At 39.1% G+C, this 25,067-nt stretch overlaps 1 protein-coding gene across 2 annotated transcripts in view; it reads right to left on the reverse strand.

Moving 5' to 3' along the window:
• Positions 1-3,000: 3,000 nt before the first annotated feature.
• Positions 3,001-25,067, reverse strand: part of pip5kl1 (phosphatidylinositol-4-phosphate 5-kinase-like 1) — a 35,261-nt gene continuing 13,194 nt past the window's right edge. For both annotated transcript variants that reach the window (XM_084934532.1, XM_084934531.1), the window contains 8 exons: positions 18,467-18,517; positions 18,228-18,382; positions 14,395-14,519; positions 10,602-10,636; positions 10,453-10,508; positions 9,989-10,101; positions 9,646-9,808; positions 3,001-4,439 (listed from right to left, as the gene is read on the reverse strand). In XM_084934532.1, coding sequence (XP_084790658.1) covers positions 3,998-4,439; positions 9,646-9,808; positions 9,989-10,101; positions 10,453-10,508; positions 10,602-10,636; positions 14,395-14,519; positions 18,228-18,382; positions 18,467-18,517 — 1,140 coding nt within the window. In that variant the 3' untranslated portion in view covers positions 3,001-3,997. The remainder of the gene's footprint in view (positions 4,440-9,645; positions 9,809-9,988; positions 10,102-10,452; positions 10,509-10,601; positions 10,637-14,394; positions 14,520-18,227; positions 18,383-18,466; positions 18,518-25,067) is intronic.

Consider the following 25,067-nt stretch of genomic DNA (forward strand, 5'->3'; position numbering starts at 1 on the left):
CTGTATAGAGGTCTATGAAAAAATGGCCCTCAGCTCCATTAATCTATAATCTATATCTATAATCTTCCCCATGACCTTCCCCCATGACCCATAACTTAATATTTCCTCATGAAATATCAAGTTAATTTGTAAATTATGGTCATAATAACAGGCAGAATTCAAGTTATTCCAGGTATGCTTGTCGGCTAAGGACTCATCAGTTGTGTGCTGTGATTGGTGTCCTTGGATCTTGGCTCATTCTTCACCACCTGTCTCAGCCATAGTGGAAATCCTCAGCTCCAGATTTATTAAACCGGATTTTACAGGAAACAAAGCAATAATTAAACCTTAATTACATTTAAGTACAGCTTAAGTAATTTTAAGTAGTGTAATTGGTATCATGATAATTATTTTTAGAAAAACCAAAATAAAACACAAAACATTCCCAATCTTAAATTGTTTTTTTAATTAATTAGTTGCTGTTTGTTTTTAAATTTTCCTCGCTAAATATCTGTTGGGGTGACATGGACCATCATATTGTACTGTGTGTTCTGTCTGTCTGTCTGCCAGCCTGCCAGCCCGCCGCGTTAGTTTATTTTGTATGCTAGTTCAGCCAGTTTTCTGTTTTGCCGTCCAGCATTAAAGCCTTATTTAAGTTCACCTTTTGTTTCCGTGAGTCTGCATTTTGGGTCCTTTTCCTGCCTGCACACAGCCTTCACTTGACAGAAGATCGCGACCATATTATGGACCCAGCAGACATCGAACTTCAGGAGCGACGCCGACCAGCCTTTGTCCAGCTGGAGGAGGAACTCCGCTGGAAGCCATGGCTCACCCCTGACGTCAGGCGCATTTACGTTGAAACCAAGCACACCATTGTTTTTCTTGTGACATTACCAATAAGTTTGATGTGTCACATGGCCCTCTTCCTTTTGAAAAAAACAAAAGTTGTATCCAAGATGGCCGACTTCTAAATGGCCACCACGGTCACCACCCATCTTGAGGATTTTGCCCCCTCACATATACTAATGTGCCACAATCAGGACTTTAATATCACCAACCATTCCCATGTTATTACGGTGTAGCCATATAAATGGCCCACCCTGTACTTCAAATAACTCACGCTATACCTTGTATTTCCTTCCCTGTAAAATATTTAGGCACAACCTACATTGAAATTCAAATAAAATGCATAAATAAATAAAATAAAATAACTTAAGTCTGTTTAATTACAGGGGAACAATGCCCTTACTGTCGGGTCATATTATAAAGTGTCACCCAGGATTTCGCAAACTCGCAGGTGACCTCTCAATAGATACGGCCACATTTTAAACCCCTGAGTCTGTGACTGCTCTGTAATGCTACATGGTCAGAAACAGAAGCTGGTTTACTTTGGCAAAGATGCACAGAAAGAAAGTAGCCAAAATAACTGTTTAGGGTTTTTTTTGTCAGTGACTTTGGTGAGAAGCATTTTGAAGTAAGGGTGGTGTTTCTCCACCTTTAATGAGGAATTGCACTGTTTACTTCAAACTCTCAATCATTTTGTCCCATGGTGCAGTTAGTTTGTACAGATACCAACATGCTAATCAAACTTGGGTGTGGACTAAAACAACCACATTGAAAGCCTTCGCAGTAGGTGGTCTTGGTCCGGTTACAGTTGAACTCCGGAACAGTTAATTTATGGTGAAATTGTGATCCAGTCAAGTTTCTTCTTCCTGTATTTATTTTTTTTGCTCTTCCCCATCTACTCAGTGGGCACACTTTACTTCTTTCTGTGGGAAAGGAAATTATTGTTTTTTGTTTTGTATGTTTGCATTGGGTGAATTACTGCTGCCCATGTCTTCATTTTTATTTAATTTTATTTGCACACATTAAATCCTTCATGCATTTGTGAGATCTTTGTATTCTCATCTGTCAGAGAAAGAATCACGAATGTATTCAACATCACAACACTAAATGCAAACAGAGCCATACAAAGAGAATGTGCAGCCAAGAGAAGATTAAAAGCACAGAGCCCTAAATAGGTGTCAAGGTGATTACAAGGTGATTACATAAAATATTAATTTGCCTCATTTTTTTACTGCTTGCTGCACTTTCAATTAATTTAGCTGTTTAATAAACCCATCTATTAAATTATTTAACTTTTTTTTTTTTTTTTATCTTTTTATTCCTTTTTTCCTCCATCTATTTATTTTTAAGGCATTTTCACTTTGCTTTCAGTGCCAAAAACTTCCAGTCAGTTTATCAGATTCCTGCAATACTTTTACTTCCACTTTATCAAACAATGGTTTGTTCAAGTCATTGGCATTGGTTTGAAACACCAGATTATTAACTGCAGTTAATTTAATGGATGTTAATAACAGCAGTGGTTTTCTGGAAGTTACACTAAGCTCTTTTACTATTAGCTCTCTAACATCACCCTATGCTTTCATTTATTCGGGTGTCATTGTTCCAAAATGGAAATTTGGATTCAGTTTACTCAAAGACGTCAGTACAGAGGTTTTCAAGGCACATGGGGAATGATTTTTGAGTGGACTTTGATTGCAGAGCAGCTTGGCCCTGCGTATTTGGGTTGGCCCTGCATAGGTGTAGCTGAGTTAGGAGAAAAAAAATGTTTTGCTGAGAAATGCAAGCACACTCATGAACAATATAATTTATAGAGAAAATTAAATTACCTGTTTTTAATTTGTTTCTCTCAAATGTTTTTTCAAATCTAAGGGTAAGATGATATGAACCTACAGCCATGGACCTGCTGTTTTTCCCCCATCTACAGGGTGAACCATTTATATTATATATAATAAAATGGGAATGGTTGGTGATATTAAAGTCCTGTTTGTGGCACATTAGTATATGTGAGGGGGCAAACTCCTCAAGATGGGTGGTGACCATGGTGGCCATTTAGAAGGCGGCCCATTTTATTATATATAATATAAATGGCCCACCCTGTAGATGGGGGAAAAACAGAAGGTCCATGGCTGTAGGTTCACCCTGTACATTACAGAAGTCAATAAGAATGAAAATATATTAAAAAGAAAAAAGATTGCAAGTCAGCTTTATTCCATGATGCTAGAACATGTATGTGATCTTGAGGAATGAGGCTCCCTGTGCTGCAAATATATTTGCTTCACAAACTCACTGGTTTGCAAAACACAAAACAAGTATTTATTTAACCCTTTAATGCACCCATGTATTTAAATTAGTCTTTCTGAGGTAGCATTAGCAGTAACAGAAGAAGAAGTGGATAGAAACAATAACAGCTGGATAGAGGACATCACAGTCTCCGTGTATTAAAGGCCTTACACCTGCATTACTTTTAAAACCCTCTGGTTGCAAAAAGAAGTATGAATGTATAGAAGAGAAATCAGAAAATAACCCTGTGTTGTTTTGGATTCACGACTTCTCTAATCACTTTCTTGATGTGTTTGTGGTCAGAGTCACTCAATTTAAGCCATTTTGAACACAACTTGGTGTTTAGTCTGTAAATTATGGTCCCACTCAGAGTCAAAATGTAGAATAAAGCAGCTTATGCTTTAGGGTGGGCCCAAGTACAGAGTTTTCCGCTCAGATTCATGGTCATAGCAAGCTAAGATACCCCAAACATTCAGCTTGAAGCGTCAAATCCAGAATATAATTCTAAAATTTGAACACAGTGGGCTGAAACGCATACTTGTCTTAAAACTATTTGGCAGGTTAAGGAAGTATAAAGAAGTAATCCATGTCTGCTTCTCAAAAAAATGTTCAAATAAATAATGAAATTCTTATTTGCGTACAGCCTGTTTCATTGCATTGTTTCGTAATCAGCCATCCATCCATTTTCTACAAAATCTAATTTATGTGTGTGCAAAAATCATTTTGGTATCTGCTAAAGGCTCAGAGGTGAGGCCCACATTTAATGTCTGAAGTTCTTATGATGAGAAGGTTGGAGAGGAGAGGAAACGTGCTTTACGCCATGCGTTTGAACTTTGGTTATTTGGACTTGCAGGTGAGAAGTGGAGATGAGTTTCCACCTCTTGTTCAGGCTCTACTTGGTGTGGTCTTGCACCCACTGACACAGCCTGAGGCAGTAAGTCTGTGGACTGACGGTTGAGAAGGACCGACCGGGGTGCCTCAACCTCTTCCACAAATGCTCCAGCCTCTTCTTAAAACTGTAAACTGTGAAAATGTCAATGATGCCGACAAAGTAGCGCTGCTCGGGGCCATCAATGATGTGAAGAGGATTCTTTAAGTTTGGCAGCAAACGTCGGTTTTGGGCTTGGAAGTCTTGCAGCTCAGCCTCGGCGCTCGCTGGCCCAGCATCCTTTGCACATGTTCGAGGAGAGCTGCTCCTTGATGCAGCTTGAGAGTGTGGTGTCTTTAAGCCGCTGTCTGTTTCAGATAAGGATAGGGCAGGGTCCTCGTCCACGACTGCTCCGGGAACTGTGGCTGCATTCATATGGATTGGACTGGAGCCTGGATTCACAGACCTGAAAAGAAAAGCCATACAGATGAGAATGAGTCACTGAAACGGACACCCTAATTGGCCCTTTTGTAATCCTTTCAGTCCAGTCTAGACAGATTACAACAGAGTTTAGGGCATCAAGTGAATCCAGACTGAATATACACATTGAATTCTCACGCCATTATACTCATGCATTAATTTCTGAACACCAGGTAACTGATGACTCATTTAGGGTTAAGCCTGGGGCTTGGGTTAGGTTACAGTCTACCATTTTTTTTATAATATTTATTCATATTTGAAACAGTTAAAAAGAAAATATGTTAAGAGAATATATAGTCAAAAATCTGAAAGGTAATATCTTTTGGTTTCTGAGAAATGTGCCTAAATAAAAGCAACCCAGAGCAACCCTAAAATTCCACACTGGTTACTGCTGGCCTAATGGGTGTCAAGATGGTAAAGGCACATATTTCATCCACCACTCCTATAGAAGAATGCACTAACGCATGTGGACATGGTTGAAACGACTGCTGGTTGAACATCAGAATGGAAAAAAGGGCTTATTAAATTGACTTGGAACTTGGTGTGGTTGGTGGTGCCAGACAGGATAGTCTGAGTCAGAAATCCTGATCTAATGGAATTTTCACACAAAATGGCAAGGTGCACAGAGAGACAGGGAACCGAATTAAATTTGAGCATGTTGGGAAAGAGTGAAAACACAAGCGTAAAATGTAAAATGAGCAGTAGCGGCTATGTTTTAATGATGTTGGAGACTCAAAGCTGAGCACAGAATTAATAAAATTAGGAGGTGGCTAAAGTGGCTTTTTATTTTTAGCCATTTTCCATTGTGGAGGACAAAAAGCTTCAAACTTCTCCAGGCCTTAAACCTCGTTTGTGTAAAAATAAGGCTTTTATGAAAACACTGAATGATAAATTGATTCCTTGAAAAGTTTTAAGTTCAGTACTGAATATTACATAAAACTAGAAACAGTTGCATTTCCTGCGAAAGTGTGAATGCCATGTAGTGGAATCTGCTAAACAGCTGAAGAAGCAGAATTATCTGCTGAACAGAGGTGTAGAAGCTGAAGTACTTGCTGAAGATGGCTGTATTTGAAAGGGTATACTGCAGAGTGATAAGAAAGCAGTGTGCATGCAAGCAGGGAAGATGTGCGGCAACCGCCACAGGTAGGATTCGAACCTTCGCCACCGGGTCTCACAGCGGCTGCTCATCCCACTAAGCCAAACCAGTTCTACTCCCAAACAAAGATATGATGAGAGAAAAAATGTGCACTGTGCAGAAGAAGCTGAATTGTGCTGAAAAGAGGTGAAGAAGCAGAACTTTGTGCTCAAAAGAAGTGAAGAAACTGAAAATTCTGCTGAAAAGAGCAGAAGAGGCTTAGATTTGTGCTGAAAAGAGGTGAGAAAAGCTGAACTGTCTGCTGAAAAGGTAAAGGTAAAGAAGCAAAAGTTTCTTCCGAAAAGGTGTAAAGAAGCAGAACTTTGTGCTGAAAAGAGGTAAAGAAGCTGAGGTTTTTGCTGAAAACAGCTGAAGAATCTGGAATTTGTGCTGCAAAGGGGTGAAGAAGCTGAAATTTATGTTGAAAAGAGTTAAAAAGGTTGAACTGTTAACTGAAAAAATTGTTGCCATAAGCAGGATTTGAACCCAGGCCTCACGGCATTCACACAATAAACTATATACACAGTGTCTTTGAATGGCAGAGATGCAGAAATGTGTGCAATTAGCACATGGCTCAGTGTCTGAGTGTCTAAATGAGACACACAGTCCTGAATGTGCACTTGCAGCTATTTATAATTCAAAAACTGGGCACTGGTGCCAATTTCAGAAACTGAAAAGAAAAAACTGTGAACCTAACCCTAGCTCTAACTTTAACTGCAAATGGGCTGCTAATGACCTGTTGGTTTTGATTTAACTGTAAGACATTTATGCATTCACAGTTTCTTTGGAAGCTATGCTAATTTATGTTTTTATAGTTGAGGTCTTGATATTCACCTTCACTAAAAGTTGGCTTTATCAAATCTTTTATATGGTGCTTTGTAGTCAGGGCTTAAACAGCTGCGGTAAAACACACCAAACCCTACCAGCTTTGGAAAAAATGTCAGGAGAGACTGATGACGGAGTTTCCAACAGATTTAGAAACTACTGTTGGGGCTGGTATGCAGAGATTACATACCTAATTAGTTACTAAACAATGCTTGTGAATATTGATTTGGGTTTAGGGCTGGGGCTGGTAAGGCATTTGGTTTACCACTCACATGGTAAACCAAAACGTCATGTTTCTAATGTATTTTAGGTAGAATGATTATATTTTTGATTGCTAAGTCACTAAAAAACATTTTATAAATGCAAACAAATTACCTGAAGAGCAGAGTCCACCACTGAGGACTTACAGACCACAGGTACATCAAAACCACAGAGGCCTCTGTAATCCTGTCACTTAACATACACTAAAGCTTACGTGCATTGCTGTGGAAATATAACTGCTTTTCAGTACTGTCGATTGCTGCTGTGGATTTCAGGCTACTTTTTCATTGCAGCTTTTAATTTTATCAGTGAGAGAATAGTATACTTTAGTATAAGGACAGATGAAGCTGTGGGACACAACCACAAAGTAATTAACACATAAAACATCACAGAAAAGCATGAATCCTGGTAATGGTGTCAGCTATTAATGTCAGTTACGTTGCAAGGTCTACAAAGATTCACCACAGAAGTAGTGCAGAAACCCTTGTTGAGAAGCACAGAGGTAAGGCATTTAGTGTAGGTGGTCACCTGATCATTAACAAGTTCCTGTCATTAGGTTTTCGGTCATCCACCACCTTGTAAAGATCATCTTCCCTTCATGAAGCAAAATCTTGCATGACATTCCAGACCCAGGGCCACTGATGGTCATTTCATATTTCTTCCATTACCGTATAATCGGATCAACACTCGTCACCTCGGCACCAAGCTTCTTGCTGATGGCCCTTTTCCCCCTTCCAGCCTTAAGCATGTCTACAATCTTGTCCCTGACTCCCTTTGTCAGCTCTTTGGTCTTTATCACAGTGTTGGAGAGGTTGGAATGACAGGGGTGCTTTAGGAACATGACAAATTGAAATTTGGATGAGCCACTCAATGACATGCAAATCAATTTATAATGTTTATGTAATAGGTTTTTTTTTCTGGCTTTTTGGTATTTTTGATATCCTGTCTCTCTCCATTAAAATTAAAGTACCATAAAAGTTAGAATCTGTTAATTTCTTTCTAAGCGAGTAAAGTTATAAATTCAACCAGGAATTAAATCTAACTAACCCTTGTTTATTTTAATTACAAAAAGTTTAATTATTAGTTAGACCATTGGCTCTATATCATCATGCAAACATATGTTCAAAAGAAAAGCAACAAAGAGCTTAGAGGCATATCAGTCAGACTTTACAGGGCTAAATGAAGCAGGCTTTATAGCTTGGGGAAGAAGACCTCAGACACTGACCATGAAGGCCCATTTCTACTAATGGACATCAAAATATTTATTATAATTCTTATTAGGCACGCACATTGATTTGAGAAACCTAAATATGCAAAAATAACAACTCTAATAAACCCAAATAAATGAAATATAACAGTTAGATACATATTAAGGGGTAGCTAAATAGTTTGCATGCAATTCAAATACAAAATATTCAGTGTAAATATTTGAGCTCCACATGCATTATATTATTCTGTGATTCAGGGCTTGTGCTTGAATTGAAGCCAGATATCAAGCACCCGTGGGCCAAAAACAAAAAGGCAGCCATGACTCAGTGTCTGAATTTTATATTCGTTTGAAGCTGTGTCTACAGTCTGTAACTGAGCAAAACCAGTAATGACTCAGTTTTCTTCTAATTTAAAGCAGAGTGAAAAAAAAAAAAAAAACTTAAGTGGAGGAATCCTGCAACAGGACCCTATGCAGGAAGCTTAGGCTGGGAGCCCAGCCCACTACTCTGGATGTGAGTGAGTGATGAAGCAGCATGAGTCACACACTAATGGAAATTACAATTTCTGGCTTAGGACGAGGTGTCTGATGCTCCTGATGTTCCACTTTTATTTTAGGAATGAAAAAAAACATTCGGCCAGCGAGTTGTTTTCTGATTGTTTTCTCTTATTTTGTCTGTAGTGCTCCATCTGCTGAGTTAACCTTGTTAATACAGCAGCTGGATTTTAAAACATGTTTGATTGTTTTCGTGTTCATTTGGAGCTTTTGTTTCATACACCTTAAAGATCATAATGATGTCATGCTGTGCTTTCACTTTCTCCATGCTTGCATGTTGTCATGACTGCAGGTATTTGTTATTGTATGGATAAATCTGGTGTCAAGAGATTTATCTATATTTATTGTAATGTCAGCAAAGAAACAAACCAAACCCAGTCTGCTGGTGAGGCTCTCTGTACTTTCTGTGGTTGTTAGTTCAAAGAGCACTGGCTGAGACAGAAGTCTCAGGTTTCCTAAAACAGTGATGCAGTGCAATTCTCACGAGGCGTTACCCAACATTTTAACAGCCATGTTTAAAAAATGTTTAAGTTGTGACTCACATGGCAGAAATTCTGTGCATTTAGGCACGTAAACCTTTTGAAGATTAAACCGAGCATCAGGATAGGGAATTTGAATGAGGCAGTGCCATTAGTGCCAGACCGGCTGATCTGAGAGTTTCAGAAACTGCTTAGCTGCTGAGATTTTCCCGTACAACCATATCTAGAGTTTACAGAGATTAGTCTGAGAAGAGAGAGAAAATATCAAGTGCCAGGCAGTTCTCTGGATAAACATGTCCTGTTAATGAGGCTGACAAAATAGAATTGCCAGACTGCTTTGACCTGATAGGAAGGCAACAAAAAAAAAACCAAAAACCCAAATAAACAAAAAAAAAAACCCTCTCTGAACACACATGTTGAATCTTGAAGCAGATGCAGCAGCAGGAGAGCACACCAGGTTTCATGCTTGGATAGAAAAACGTTGCGTGGTTCGATGAAGTTTGATTTCAGCTTTGACATTTGGATTGAAGCTGCAGCAACTGTGTGATGTGTGATGTCAATATGGACCAAAGTCTCAGAGGAATGTTTCTAACACCTTGTTGAATCATGAAGAATTGAAGCAGTTCAGCACTTTTCAGTGTTTTAAAATTGCTGGAATCCTCCCAAAATTAATACGCAATCAGAACTCTCTAAATGCAACAAAAATGAAAACCAGGGTACTAAAACGTACTTTTTTGCTCTTACGATGAGCGTAGCAAAGGAGAGGCCCTGGTGGCGCTCGTCATGGTGTAGGGGCTGATGAGCCAGGAGAAGGCTGTAGTCCAACACGTTGAGCTGGCGAAGGAAGTGTGTGTCAATTTCCACCTGTCGCAGGAGCCAGGAACGCTGCTGGTCTAAACAATTAAACAACGCACAGCTCGAAAAACACAATACTGACACAAAAACTGGTATTTAATTGTTACTCCAGCACATGGACATGACATTTGCAGTGAGATACTGCAGTGACAGGCCTGGAAGAAGGTGCAATAATGCTACCTTTTGAACTTATACCCAGAATACATATATGCTCTTACCCAGAGTGATGAACTGGCCCTCGAAGTTGAGGTCTTTGAGAACCACGATGATGTGGCTTCCCTCTGGTGCAGGCTCTGTCCAGCGACTCACCTCACAGCCCTTAATGTCATACCTGACAACACAAAAAAGGCATAACTGGATGTTTTCAAGGTTCTGCTAGAGGCTTGGACCATCGAAACGTGACCCAAAAGTTCCAGGAACAAGGTTCACCTGGTATAGGTGAACCCAATCCCTGGTATATAATGCATAGAAGGCACTACAAAGTAAATGTCTAAAAAGTGCAAGCGTGAAAAAAAAAAGTCACAAGAGAGTCACGGACAGCACCTGTCGCATCAGCATCCAAAGCCATGCAAGCACGTGCTAGTCTGTTTGTAAGAGATCGGAAGGTTTGCAGTTCCTGAGCAATAGTCAACTTCAACTTGTCGCATATGGATGCTTGTAAAGGACATCCTTCCAAGCTTACCTGGCATTGATGCGATCATCTGGATAAAACACACTTTGCATGACAATGAAGAACTTCTGGAACAGATAAATGGGAAAAAGTACTTTATAATCCTTTGTTTCACATTGTAATTCTCAACAGAACTGAACAGGCGTAAAATGTATCTGTACCTTTCGTCTTTGTGGGATTTGGATCCTGTGAACACCTAAAAACAAACAACCAGTTACTCCATTGAGACATTTATTTTAAGTGGGATTTATTTTAAGTGGGATGTGGGATTTGCAACATAAAACCTCTTACTCTAAAACCTACTCTACGGTTTATTGCAAATGAGAACTCGCTGTCACCTGTTCAATTCAGTTTAATTCAGTTTTATTTATACAGCCCCAAATCACAACAAGGTGCTTTATTTTGTAAGGTAGACCCCACAATAATACATACAGAGAAAAACCCAACGATCATATGGATTATCCTTGCTCCCCTATGAGCAAGCAGTTTGGCGACAGTGGGAACGAAAAACATCTTTTTAACAGGAAGAAACCTCCAGCAGAACCAGGCTCAGGGAGAGGCGGCCATCTGTGGTGACCGGGTGGGGTGAGAGGAGGAAAGACATGCAGTGGAAGGGAGCCAGAGGTAACAGGAGATAAAGACAAAACCACCATGAGATGCAAATCACAACTCTAGGTAAAACAGAAAGAGAGTCCACCAGAAATACACGTACGATAACATCCAATACTTGTGATACTTAGACATACCAGGACAGTGGTGTAGCTTCCCTATGGAGGCTGAGCTATATGATCCCTTGGTTCACCACCTTAGTCTGCCAATCCGAGGGCACTGTCCTTGTTTTCCATGTTTTGTGTTGGTGCATGGAATTGGTGACAAGTCGCATTCATCCGAGGGATTGTTCATAAAAATGTGTTTGTCATAATCTGTTCTTCAATTATTCACTGAAGTTCTGTACTGCAGTATTATTAAAGTTTAAGTTACTCATACAAGTAAAAAGAGCCAATGTTACACGAGCAATAACACATGGATTGTTCTTCTCATTCGCCTTTCAGGGCTCCATACATTTCCCCTCTGAGCGATCAGTCTAGGTCGATCATTGAAGGCTGACATTTCTCTCAGTTTTGGTGTTTTCACTAGTTACAAAAATCGGTTTGGTTTTTTTTAAGTTTCATTTTTATTCACTTTCTCTTTTATTTTGAAATTGCTTTCATTATGTTATTTTCCAGGCACTTCTTACTGGCTATGTTTGCATAGAAAAGTCCTTGATATTTAAAATTATGAACAAAGAGGTCCTACCCAAAAACGAAGTTCCTTTCATTTCTCATGAGATCCTAAAACAATAAGAAGCTAGCTGACCTCTTTTGTTAATACAAGTTAAAAGCAGCACAATAATGGAAACTAGTGGGCTCAACAGATGATAAATATCGTATTTATGAAGCCAATTAATCACAAACCTAAGATAAGATACAAATTTTTAACACGTGTGCAATCAGATACATGGACAAAGGAGGATAAAACTAATATTAGAAAAATCAGAAGAGGTCAAACACATGATACGCTGAAAGTGACAGCTACAGCAGACAAAGCAGCACAGTACGAGTGAAAGGAAAAGGATTCACAGGACTTTGTGTAAACTTTAAGAGCTTTGCTCCATAACACTGGAAAACAAACTTCTATATTAATAAACCTTTTTTTAACCAGAAAAGAAGGGCAGCAAAAATCCCAGCTATTCAAGCTGACAGTTCCAGTAATCACAATGTTCAGTAATAAAGTACTTTTCGAATTGAAGCTAACAGGGGAAAAATCAATAAAGTTGATTCTACTAATTCATATTTGTACTCATTTTCATTCACTACAGACAGACTTCACACCTTCTTACTGTCTGCACGCTGAAGGGATTTTACGCCCCTTGCAATACGCCACACCACTTTCTGTGGAGTTGCTGGGTTTGTTTTGGTTTTGTTCGTGCTGATCTGTTGTCTCGAACGTAATCTGCTCCAGAGCACGTTAGGCATGCATCAGCAGCAAGATAAGATGGGAACCAGTGATCAAAACCAGCCAAGTTTAAACCTGAAGTGACTTCCTACACACGCCTTCTGCATAGCACGGGCCTCTGCTTTTCACTCGCCCACTGTTTGGTGTATTTATAATAGGGAGCTCATTTCTGTTGTTTAATTGTTGCTGCAATTTCAACGAGGTAAAAATCAAACTGCAACAAAGAAAAATGTGTCATTGTGAAGGTAAAAGGCTTTCGGTGGAATTTCCCCTGCAGAGTTTGTTTAACATTGCACTGAAAAAAAGGGATCATTCATCAGAAAGCTGTAGGTGTGCTGCAAGTGTTTTCTGCTCTGATAGGACTACCACAGAGATATTGTGCCTGTTCCAAGATATACAAAGGACAAGTGCAGGGTAAATGTCATCCAAGGTGGCATTTCATTATTTGTGTATCTTGGCACAGGTGTGAAAGTGCTGTGGTAGGCCCCGGGGCAGGTTTATTTTTGATCCTAACCCCCCCCCCCCCCCCCCCCCCCCCACACACACACACACACACACGCATGCATACACACACACAGAGCTATAAACTCAAACCATTTTTTTTTTTAATCAACTCGGGTCCCACAACCAAAAAACAGCAAAAATAAGAGAAGCCCAATAACCACTGCTATTTATTTTATTCAGTGGAGTGTAAATGACTCACTAAATATTTGCAGAGCTAAAAATTCAATTCATAAGAAAGAATTATACACTGTATTAAAAATATTAGGACATGACATATAGGGATGAGTATTGATAAGATTTTCACGATTCCGATTCCATTTTCGATTCTGTTTAACGATTCGATTCTTTACCGATTCTCTTATCGATTCTTTTTAAAAAAGGAGAACACTAAGATCGAATAGCTTAGAACTTTGTTTTATATCTTGACTTTGAACAAGATAGAAATTTAGGAGTAACATGGCCTTACAAACCCAACAGTGAGATCTTAAGAGATCCATAGCCTATGGCTCTTCAATGGGGTGTCACAGGGCCCCCGGGGAAAAAAATTGTAAATGTAAAATAATAAAATTAATATTCTTCTGTAGCAATAACAAAGTATAACATAAATTATTCTGTAGCAATTACACAAGAATATCCAGTAATGTCCCTGCCTACAATTAAACACATTCACTTACCGAAAATCGGGGGCAAGCCTTTTACCACAAACTTAGTCACTGCTCGGTGACATTCGTCTATCCTGGCCTGAAAGGAGACGCTACCGGTAGACTGCAGTGAGAACTGCCAGCATCTGAGCCAGCCAGACTCTGTCTCTCTCATCATGGTCACCTAAACGCACAGTAATGGCAGGTTTTGTAATAAGGCAGATCGCGCTAACATAATATGCACTGTTAGTTGATTATTTATCTGCCGCATTAACGGGAGAGGACGTGCAAACGTTACCGCTGCTGCTGGGTTGAGATTCAAGTCCGGAGCGGAATTAAAAACACGACATTCATTTAAGGTTATCGCGTGTTCTGTGAGCAAATGCTTTTGCATATTCGTAGTGTTTCCTCCCTTAAATGAAATATCTACTTTGCAAGTTGCCCTGTTGTCATCCGTTCTCGTAAAGTATAACCAAACTTTTGAGTGTTGAGCTTAGGCGCCGTGTTTCCTGCCTGGTAAATGACGCTCCGCAATGTGATGATATCATTCAGGGCGTCTGGAATCGATAAGGGAATCGTTTGTAAAAATGCCAAACAATTCCAAGGAATTGAAACAGTGGGAACCGCTTCTCAACAAGAACCGGGTTTCGATACCCATCCCTAATGACGTAATCTCTTGAACTTGTGCCCACTATACTGTAACACTGTGAACAGAAGCATCCAGTCTAATGTGGAGGTTTGACCGGGCGCTGGGGATTGTACCTGTGTGCCTGAGTGATGTACAGAGATATTTCGCAGTGTGTGTGTGTGGTACCTAAAAACTTGACCAGCAGTGAATGTGGGTATTTCCTCAGGTGCTCCATGTAGATCTTCAGGTTGCCCAGAAGGAACTTAATTTCCCTTTTGTTCTGAGTCTTTAAGAAGAAGCGTTTATCATTCCTAAAAGTTGAAAAACACAGTGTCAGTATATCTCTCTCTTATCAGTGACCAGAGATGGGCAGTAACACGTTACTTGTAACAGCACATAAAATAATTTTTTTTGTGTGTTTACACTCACTCTTTCAAATAGATGCAAGTAAATCGGATTACAGTAACGCGTTACTTGTAACGCAGTACTGTAATCGGATTACTTTTTTCAAGTAACTAGTAAAGTAAGGGATTACTATTACAAAAACGGTAATTAGATTACCGTTACTTTCCCGTAGGAACGCTGCTTACTGCGTTACTAAAACTGACTTTTTTGTGAGAATGTCTCATGACAGTGACGTAAGCAAGTGCGACGTTCGTGACAACAGCGGTGTGCAGATCAACAATGGATAATATATCGAGTGCGGGAGAGAGTATGAGCGTGCAGCGTTTAAAGCGTGGAAGTACTGACCTTACTTTGAGTTTGATTCCATAAAAAGTGACAAAAACATTAGCGTCCGTTGTGCGTGGGAAGAAAACTTCTTTTTAAAACCCCCCTAAACTTCCAAGCAAGCACCGAGTGCGCTACGAAGTAATGGGAAATTCACAGAGAAACTTGCGGATTCTTCCACTGACCGCTGCGGCACACCTGCACCAGGGTGAACCTCCGCCTACCCCGCTCCTGTTTTACAGGTGAAAATAGAGCAACAGGACTGCTAGTCTTTGACTTTATTTATTTTCTGCTGTGTTTTACTTGCATCTATTTGAAAGAGTGAGTGTAAACACACAAAAAAAATTATTTTATGTGCTGGAATGTGCAGAAAATAGGTTTAAATATTAAACAAATTTCTTCTAGTCAGAGAATGTTGCATATAATTAAATTTTTGCTTGATGCATAAAGTTAAAAGATTAAAACTAATAAAACAATTTTTAAAAAGAGACTTTTCCATTTGATTACATTTTGTATGATGGATTATGCAGAAAAAGTAGAATTGGGCTGACAGATCTATCGCTTTATCACCTATTCAGGTTGTAAATTGTGTTTTTAAAAAGTAACTAAGTAACTAAGTAATTAATTACCTTTGAAAATAAGTAATTAGTAAAGTAACGGGATTACTTTTTTGGGGAAGTAATCAGTAATTAGTTACTGATTACTTTTTTCAAGTAACTTGACCAACACTGTCAGTGACACACGTGGACTCAAAAAACAATATGATATTATCACAATGTTTTTTTTGAGTTGAGTTGAACATCTATCAGAATTTGAAAAGAATAAGAATTTTAACAATCTAATTCATCTAACTTTGCTTATATAATTTAAAATAATGAAATCCAAATACAAGTTATGAAGGTGATGCGAGAGTCTGTAACCAACAAGAACATTTACACTATTATTTACGGTATTATCATATTGTTAATATGATAATAATGGCTGTACATCTCTCTGGAAGCTCTTAAGACGAGCTGGAAAGCTTACCAGAGGACCGCCAAAGACGGCCAAAAACTCCTATTTTTCTCACTTTATTGCTGTTAATTCACATAACCCTCGTGCTTTGTATAATACCATAAATTCTGTACTGAATACAGAGGATCGTGTTCTTTTGCAGTCTTCTGAGGTTATGTGTAATAAGTTTCTTAATTTCTTTGTGGATAAGGTTGCCAGTTTCAGACCCTCTACTTTATCTTCTGTTGACCCGGCTGTGGATGTTCCCTGTTCAAATTTGTGTATTGCTTTCCAACCAATTGTTCTACCTTAACTAGAGGAGGTTGTGTTAAATGCTAAACCGCGTGGTTCTCCGAATGATGTTGTTCATCCCCGTTTTCTCAAAAAGGTGTTTCCTACTGTTGGACCACATATTCTGAACATAATTAATACCAGCCTCTTGTCAGATCAAGTACCAAGCGAGTTTAAGCATGCAGTTATTCACCCCTTACTTAAGAAGCCAGGCTCAGATATTTCAGTTATGTCAAACTTCAGACCCATCTCTAAACTTCCTTTTCTGAGTAAGATCTTGGAAAAGATTGTTCACGCTCAGCTGATGGATTATCTAAATAACTCTCAAATGTTTGAAATTTTTCTTTAAGCCATTTCACAACACAGAGACAGCTCTCATAAAGGTTATGAACGACACTCTGGTAGCGATGGACTGTGGTAAACATGTAGTGCTTATATTACTGGATATGACTGCTGCATTCAACACAGTGGACCACGACCTGCTGATCTCTTAATTCCAGCATTGTGTGGGCATTTCTGGCTTGGCTCTCCTGTGAATAAAATCATATCTCTCAAACAGGAGCTTCTGTGTTAAGTTGGGTTCGTCATCGTCCTCTGTGGCCCCTTTGCGATGGGGTGTACCACAGGGATCTATTCTTGGGCCATAACTGTTTTCGTTGTATCTCCTGCCACTGGGTGCGATCTTTCGAAAACACAAAGTCTCATTTCATCTATATGCTGATGATTGCCAGCTTTATTTTCCTTTCAGTCATTCTGATAGCTCCCCAATTAGACTCCTGCTTGATTGCCTTAGCAATGTTAAGTCATGGATGGCTCTAAACTTTTTACATTTTAATGAACGTAAAACGGAAGCAATTCTGTTCGGCCCAAATTGTACCTCTGATACCCCTGATGTCGACCTTGCTGCTCTGGCCCCTCACCTGAAGAGCTCAATTGCACGTGAATGGGTGGTGAAATCATCATTCTATCATCTCAGGCATCTGTTGAAGGTCAAACCTTTTCTTTCAAAGTGTGATTTGGAGACTGTTATCCATGCTGCCTGCAACTAGTACAGAAGGTTGCGGCACGGATTTAAACTGGTAGAAGGATATTTGAGCACATTACTCCAGTTCTGGCCTCTCTGCACTGGCTTCCAATTGAATTTAGGATTCATTTTAAACTCTTTTTATTGGTTTTTAAATCCTTAAATGGTCTGGCATCTGCATATTTGTCTGATTTGCTGAAGCCCTATGTCCCCACTCGTTCGCTCCGGTCAGCTGAGCAGCTGTTGCTCTCAGTCCCCAAATCACGGTTGAAACTGAGAGGAGACCGAGCGTTCTCTATTGTGGCTCCAAAGCTTTGGAGTAATCTTCCTCTTCACATTAGGCAATCGACATCAGTGCTGGTTTTTAAATCCAGATTTTTAAATCCTGGCCTTTGACTCAGTGGTTAACTGACTTGTATTTAATTATATTTTATTGTTATTACTATGTTTATTATTTTATCGTATTTATTATTCTTATTGTGTCTCTTATATTTCTGTTGTTCAGCACTTTGGTCAGCCTTGTGTGTTTTTAAAGTGCTATATAAATAAAGTATGATGATGATGATGATGATTATGATACACAGCTACTCTTAGACCGCTGCTTATATACAGTTAGGTCCATAAATATTTGGACAGAGACATCACCACAGTGAATTTCAAACAGAACAACACCGATGCAGTTCAAATGCAGACTTTCAGCTTTCATACTTAAGCACTGAAACACTTATTTCCAAAAAGATAAAAATGTGCGGAAATAAAACATTTTTACTAAAATTTCATAGACTCAAAACTAATTGGAAAACTTAAATAACTGACTGATGAAAAGCATAATCAGTCCCCTTTAAGCAGCATTTACTTAACTGGGCACATCTGTGTGTAAAGTTTATTACTCGGGTTCATTATTGCAGGCCCCGCTAGATTTATCTGTCTTTATCAGACTTGTACATTTTGGCAGATGATCAGCCAATTTGTTGTAACTCACGTGAGGAAGAAGTCTGCTTTGCTCTTGGAGTTGCTGATGAACTGGAGGTAGCAATTTTCAGAGCAGAGTGACTGCTGATACTCCTGCTCAGTCATTCCTAAAGATCCACGCAGCGTGGCAAACACAGGCCCTGCAAACGTCTCCATTGTGAAGTCCTACACACAAACAGAAATCAAACAGGGAAGCCTTCTGCACAGTAATACATCTGAGTGCTGTCAGAGAAACACACAGGATCCTACCTTATGGATCTGAGTGACCTCCAACCTGAAATCTTTATCTGTCAGTTCATTCTAAAGCATAAAAAGAAACAAAAGCAAGTCACACAGAAAAACAGGACAACTGACAAAATAGACTTATTAAAAGTTATGTGTGTACAGTAGTAATGATAAGGCCCTAACAAAACTGTGATTTCAAACTCGTGCAGTCAGTATTTAGATTCATCTTTTTACTTTTATAATCCTTCTTTGTGTGGCAACTGTTAAAGATGGATAAAATATAAGTTAGTTAGTATATATTAGCTTAAAGTTAAAATATTCAAGTGGCTTAGATATCATTATTACTATTTTTATTTATTTATGTTACATTTGTATGTGTTTGTTTTTGGACATGCTGACTACCATTTAAACAGCCCCCCACCTCAGGTTCTGCAGGCTGCTTTCATGGCAGTCATGCCGTGAGCCAGCATCCTCTGATCAGGTCTGGGAACAGCTCGGAGCTGTCAAACGGTGGTTGAAGGAAAATTCTTATTGCATACACTAACATTGACAAGAGCCTTGGTATTTGTACTCCTTCGATAATCTCATTCAGTTATTGTCAGGATGCAATTAATCGTACTAACACAGCTTTAAATGGACTATGCACCACACACCCTGCTGTCTGTCCCCCTACTAGCCTGTTTGTTTTAGCGAGTCTATTTGAAAGGAAAATCTACTAGTTTATTTGTTTATTTAGAATGTCTGTATTACAAATTCTTGTAATACCACCAGCAGATCACCAATGACAATAACTAAACACCAGCCTGTTTTAGCTCACATTTACACCTGTATCCTGTGAGACTTGTGTGTACCAAAGGGCTACAAAAACAAAATGCTGTCATGAGACCCTGTGGATGAAACACAAACAGAGCTGCCACACTTCTACCTGCTGAGCCAGCATACTGTGTTTAAACGGGATTAGGGTGAAACAGCAGCAAATGGTTGCATCACAGCGGGCACTGCAGAGCTCTCTGTGGTTTAAGGTCTTGTTGAGTTTTGGGTGTGTTATTTACACACTTTCACACAAGGAAGGAAAATCACTGCCATTTGTTTAACCTACCATTTTAGATCTCACTTACAGGCTTTAAGAGTATGAGGCAGGCACTCACCACAAAACCAAAAACCAAACAAAACACAAGCCTTTCAAAATCTGAAAAAAAGAGCACTTTATATTCAGCAGGCTGGACCAGTGTTTTTACATTTTTGTGCCAAATATGTACTGGAGGCAGTATTCCACACCTGGTTTGTCTCTACAAACCAGGACAACCCTCCAGCACCTCTGGATTAATATTTTTGCTTTGATGAGATTTTCTTTGTGTGCAAAACTCCTGTTATCACTGTCAGAGCTTGATTTGTGTGTATTTTACTTACTGGACTTGTTCTGGCCTAAAAAGAAATGAATAACAGGGCAAATGTTCCACATCAAACATACACAATGTGTGATCATAAAGTTATGTAACTTTGCCCGTGGAGCATCTGCAGCTCATTGGCTACCCATCCTAGGTAAGAGTTCAGTAACGTTCATACTTTTTACGGACATTACCGAACAACCAAATGGAAAAACCTTTAAGATAAACCTGTACATGAAAAATAAATGTACAACACTTCATCTGAAAGTCATCGACTTGCAGTTTCACAAAAACACTAAGCGATCTAAATAGTCATTGGTCATGCACCCAACTTCAACCATTACTCTAACTTGAGCCAGTCAAAATGTGTTCTCTCCGGTCTTGTCGATCAGTATATAAAAGTGTACTTGGGTAACACATTAGCAGCAGACTCTTCACTTCCCTGATCTCACTTATTTCTGAAAATCTGGGGAGCAGAATGTAGAACAAACAATGGACTGTGTTTTTTTTTAGGTGACAAAGCACAAAACGACAAACAGAAATCCAAAAATGGGCAAGATGAGGAGGGGAAAAAAAGAGACCTCTGCTCAGAACAGAAAACAAAACACCTCCTCTGCACAAAGAGCACATAAATGTCCACATCACAACATCATGAAGCACGTGACAAGCAACAGGGGTGGATAAGGGGTGCAACAGGGGTGGGTAATCATAAAGTAAAAACAGAAACGAAAGGCTCAAAAAATGTCTCATGAAATAAAGCAGAAACACTAACACTACCAGAAAAAATGCAATCAAAATTTGACCTGAGCTTCTTAAACCCCTGGATGTTATAGGGCTGACTTGGTTGCCATTCCTCTGCAGCATTGCTCAGCGATCTGGGGCTGCACCTCTGGATTAGCCCATCGTTAAAAAGGGGGACACAAGGGTCTGCTCAGGGAAAGTCTGTTCCAGGGTACTGGAAAGGAGAGTTTGTGTATTAGTCAAAGCTTGGATGCAGAAGAAATAATGTGGTTTTGGTCCTGGTTGAGGAACACTGGACCCGCTCTTCATCCTCTTGAGAATGTTCAAGTATGCTTGGGAGTTTGTCCAGCTAGTCTGTATGTGTTTTTTTGGACTTGATCATGTACCTCGGGGTATCCTGTGGAAGGTGCTTTAGCAGTAATGGGTGTCTGGCTCTTTCAACAGCAGAGATGGGCAGTAACGCGTTACTTGTAACCGCCTACCCCAATCCTGCTTTACAGGTGAAAATAGAGCAACAGGACCGTTGAGTCTTTGACTTTATTTATTTTCTGCTGTGTTTTACTTGCATCTATTTGAAAGAGTGAGTGTAAACACAAAAAATATTTTATTTTATGTGCTGGAATGTGCAGAAAATAGGTTTAAATGTTAAACTAATTTATTCAAGTCAGAGAATGTTGCATATAATTAAATTTTTGCTTGATGCATAAAGTTAAAAGATTAAAACTGATCAAACAAGTTAAAAAAAGAGACTTTTCCATTTGATTACATTTTGTATGATGGATTATGCAGAAAAAGTAGAATTGGGCTGAAAGATCTATCGCTTTATCACCTATTCAGGTTGTAAATCGTGTTTTTAAAAAGTAACTAAGTAACTAAGTAATTAATTACTTTTGAAAATAAGTAATCAGTAAAGTAACGGGATTACTTTTTTGGGGAAGTAATCAGTAATTAGTTACTGATTACTTTTTTCAAGTAACTTGACCAACACTGTTCAACAGTGTAAAACTGTTGCTAGAGCTTGGTCACATTGCCGGTAATAAATTGGACTTGCTCCCAGTGGGTGGTGGACACCACCAGGGCTGTCCTTTGTCACTGACTGTTAATAATTTTTATGGACATAATTTACAAGCAGAGCCAAGTGGAGGAAGGGTTCCACTTTGGTGGCTACAGAATCTCATCTCTGCTTTTCATGGACAATGTGGTCTGTGGGCTTCATCAGGCAGTGGCCTCCAGTTCGTCATAACTTAAGCTATAGCGAGGAATGGCTTTTAACCCCACAACATAGGCTTCCATGTAACAGCAGCTCCCGAGAAATATAATTACACCTCGGGTCAACATAGCTTACAATGACTGAAAGGCATGGAGGGTTAAGAGGGGTTCAGTTTATGTCATAAGTTAGGATGTAGATTTCTTGCAGAAGTCTAAATCAAGCTTGAATTTGAAGTGGTGAAAGTAAGAGTTAGCACTTTCACAGAAAGATGAGACAGAGGGAGGAAGAGATGTTGACACACCAGGATACATTGAAGAAACAAAGAATCCATCTACACTGTAAAAAAAAAAGTAAAATAAAAGTATTTTACGCTGTATTTTACAGTTTTGTACAGTTTTTCTAGAATATCCTTAAATTCACATAAATAGACTGTGATTTTAGATTTCAAATGTAAAATAACATAAAATCACTGTAAATGTAATAAAACATAATTTTCTTGTTTTTTAAATATATTTGTCTGTACATATGCATATTTAGATTGTTAAAATACATTCACAAATGTATCATAATTTCACAAATGTTGGTCCGTTATTTGACAGATTGAACTGTTAAATTCAAATGTAATACTATGGAAAAATATATAAAATGATTCTAATAAACTTTTTTTACATCAAGTAATGTTATTTAGGGCGATCGTGGCTCAAGAGTTGGCAGTTTGTCTTGTAATCAGAAGGTTGCCGGTTCGAGCCCCAGCTCGGACAGTCTCGGTCGTTGTGTCCTTGGGCAAGACACTTCACCTACTGCCTACTGGTGATGGCCAGAGGGGCCGATGGCGCGATATGACAGCCTCGCTTCTGTCAGTCTGCCCCAGGGCAGCTGTGGCTACAACTGTAGCTGCCTCCACCAATGTGAGAGTGAATGAATAGTGGAATTGTAAAGTGCTTTGAGGGTCCTTTTCCTCATACGCAAAATCTTGACTAATCTGGCTCTGTCATATCTTAATGACCTTATAATGCAGTCTGAGAACACTTCGCTCTAGGACTGGAGGCTTACTTGTTGTTCCTAGAGTATCTAAGAGTAGAATGGGAGGCAGAGCCTTCAGCTTTCAGGCCCCTGCTTCTGTGGAACCAGCTTCTGGTTTGGGAGACAGACACCCTCTCTAGTTTTAAGTGGATGAGAACCTACACAGAGACAGTTCTCTGTGTAGGTTAATTAAAAGCCATTAATTACTTTAGAAGAGCTATAGTGAGGTATCATATTAACCAACCAATTGACCAAGAAGTCTCCACCTCTGAATAGTTTGAGTTCGTAACTGTTTTTAATTTCCAAAAATATGTCTGTTTAATGTGTGGTTAAAACAAAACATTAACCCTACCCTAACCCTTGACAGGTAACTGCTAATTAATGTTTTCAAGTTCAAGTTCAAATTTTATTTGTTACATACACAGTCATACAAGTACAGCATGCAGTGAAATGCTTGTGTCCGAGGGGGAGCAGGCTGCAAAAAAACAATGAAAGTACACATATCAGGGACAAGAGGAGAAAAAAAGAACTCTACTCAAACCGGGCTCCTAACTGGGAGACCAGTTTGCGGTTGCTATGTTAAATCAACCGCAACCGAAAACATCATTAGATGGACAGACTTATTTTGGTGAGGCACTACAACTGAGATGAGTAGGCACCTACTGTAAGCTAATCGGATACGGTGGAAAGGTCCTTTCCTTCTTTGAGTCATCGACTAATATAAGAGGACAGCTAACAGAAACCATGACCCACAAAGACTTGAACTTACAGGAACTGCTAAAGAATTGTTGACTGTAGATGGAAATTTCTATAATTTCAGAGATCATATGTTTCTGTGTCTACTGTTTCCATGAAATGACTTGAAATACTGAAAGTGAGCTAAAAATAAAACACAATAACAGAAAAAGACTAACTAAACACATCTGTAACATGGTTGCTCTGCAACCTGTAAACTCAGTTCAATTCAATTAAATGTATTCATATTGCACAAGTAAGCCTGCAGTCTGGGAGCAAAGTGCTCTAATGGGGTGATACAGTAAGGTCATTAAGATAAGATTTTCAGGGCTGAGTAAAATAACTTCAATGCCCTCTTATTCATCAGAGTACATGTTACACAAACATTTTATTCATAGACTGCGGTCTCAGGACATTCACCGTTCCATCAGTTCGTACTGAGCTTGGAAAGAAGACATTAAAGAAGGATTTGAAGCTCATTCAGTTGATTTCAATTGACTTCAAAAGACGTACAAATGTTTTTGTGAAATCATCAAAGAATCAGAAGAAAGTGCGTTGATCAGAGGCAAATTTCATTTCAAAAGACTACCCGATGGAAGATTTGATAAAAGCGAGGTTTTGTGCAAATTATGCAAAAAGGAGTTTGCATACCACCGTAGCACTTCAACCTTATGGCAGCATCTAAATGCAAAACATGATGCAGCGAGCACAGAAATTGTGAAAGCTGTTAGTGGTAGCTAACAGCTAATTTGTCCTAAACAAATTTGTAGTAACAAAAGGTGTCGGTAGCCCAAACTTGATGAAATGACTGGCTTCAGGACCAAAATTGGTAAGTCAACATCGGACAAACTTACAGATTCTCTTGCAAAATTAATTGCTCTGGACTGTAGACCACTATCAGTGGTAGAAGATAGGGGGTGAGAAAATGTGCTACAGTTAGCGTCAGGTGATCCAACTTTCGAAATGCTGTGCCGAAAGACTATTTCTAGTAAAATTCTTTATTTCTGGTTTAGATGCCTTACAGACAGCCCTGCTGGAGGAACTACACATGAGCAAACAAGCCTGGGGCAACAGAAAAAGCCACTCATACAGGATGTTTCCACACATTCAACACTGGATCTGGTTTCACATCTACTAAAGAATCAAGAGGCTGTTTTTTCTGTGCTAGACAAACAAAAGCACAAGCTAGTCATTTTAACTCCATCAGAGCTGGTAAAACTCCAAAGCTGGCAACTTGCCATGCAAGTAAATAAAACAATTTTTTAACTTATTGTTACTGTTTCTTCAAAAAGCTTTATAGTTCAGTTATTGTGTAGATTAATAATTACTTTCTTGAACAGTCTACTACAGGTTTGTGACTGAGCTTCGTGGAGGTGAAACATATGTCTCATGTTCAGTGGTTTTAAATGCTTTCTGCCTCCTGCATCACACCATGGAGGTCTCTGATGATGACTCAAACTACATGGTGAAATTTAAGACTGCCTTCACAAAGGACCTATCCCAACGTGTAGCTACACTCAACCATCAG

The sequence above is a fragment of the Perissodus microlepis genome, chromosome 7, assembly GCF_051167445.1.
Source record: "Perissodus microlepis isolate ML-2025 ecotype Zambia chromosome 7, ASM5116744v1, whole genome shotgun sequence".
In the NCBI taxonomy this organism is placed as follows: Eukaryota; Metazoa; Chordata; class Actinopteri; order Cichliformes; family Cichlidae; genus Perissodus; species Perissodus microlepis.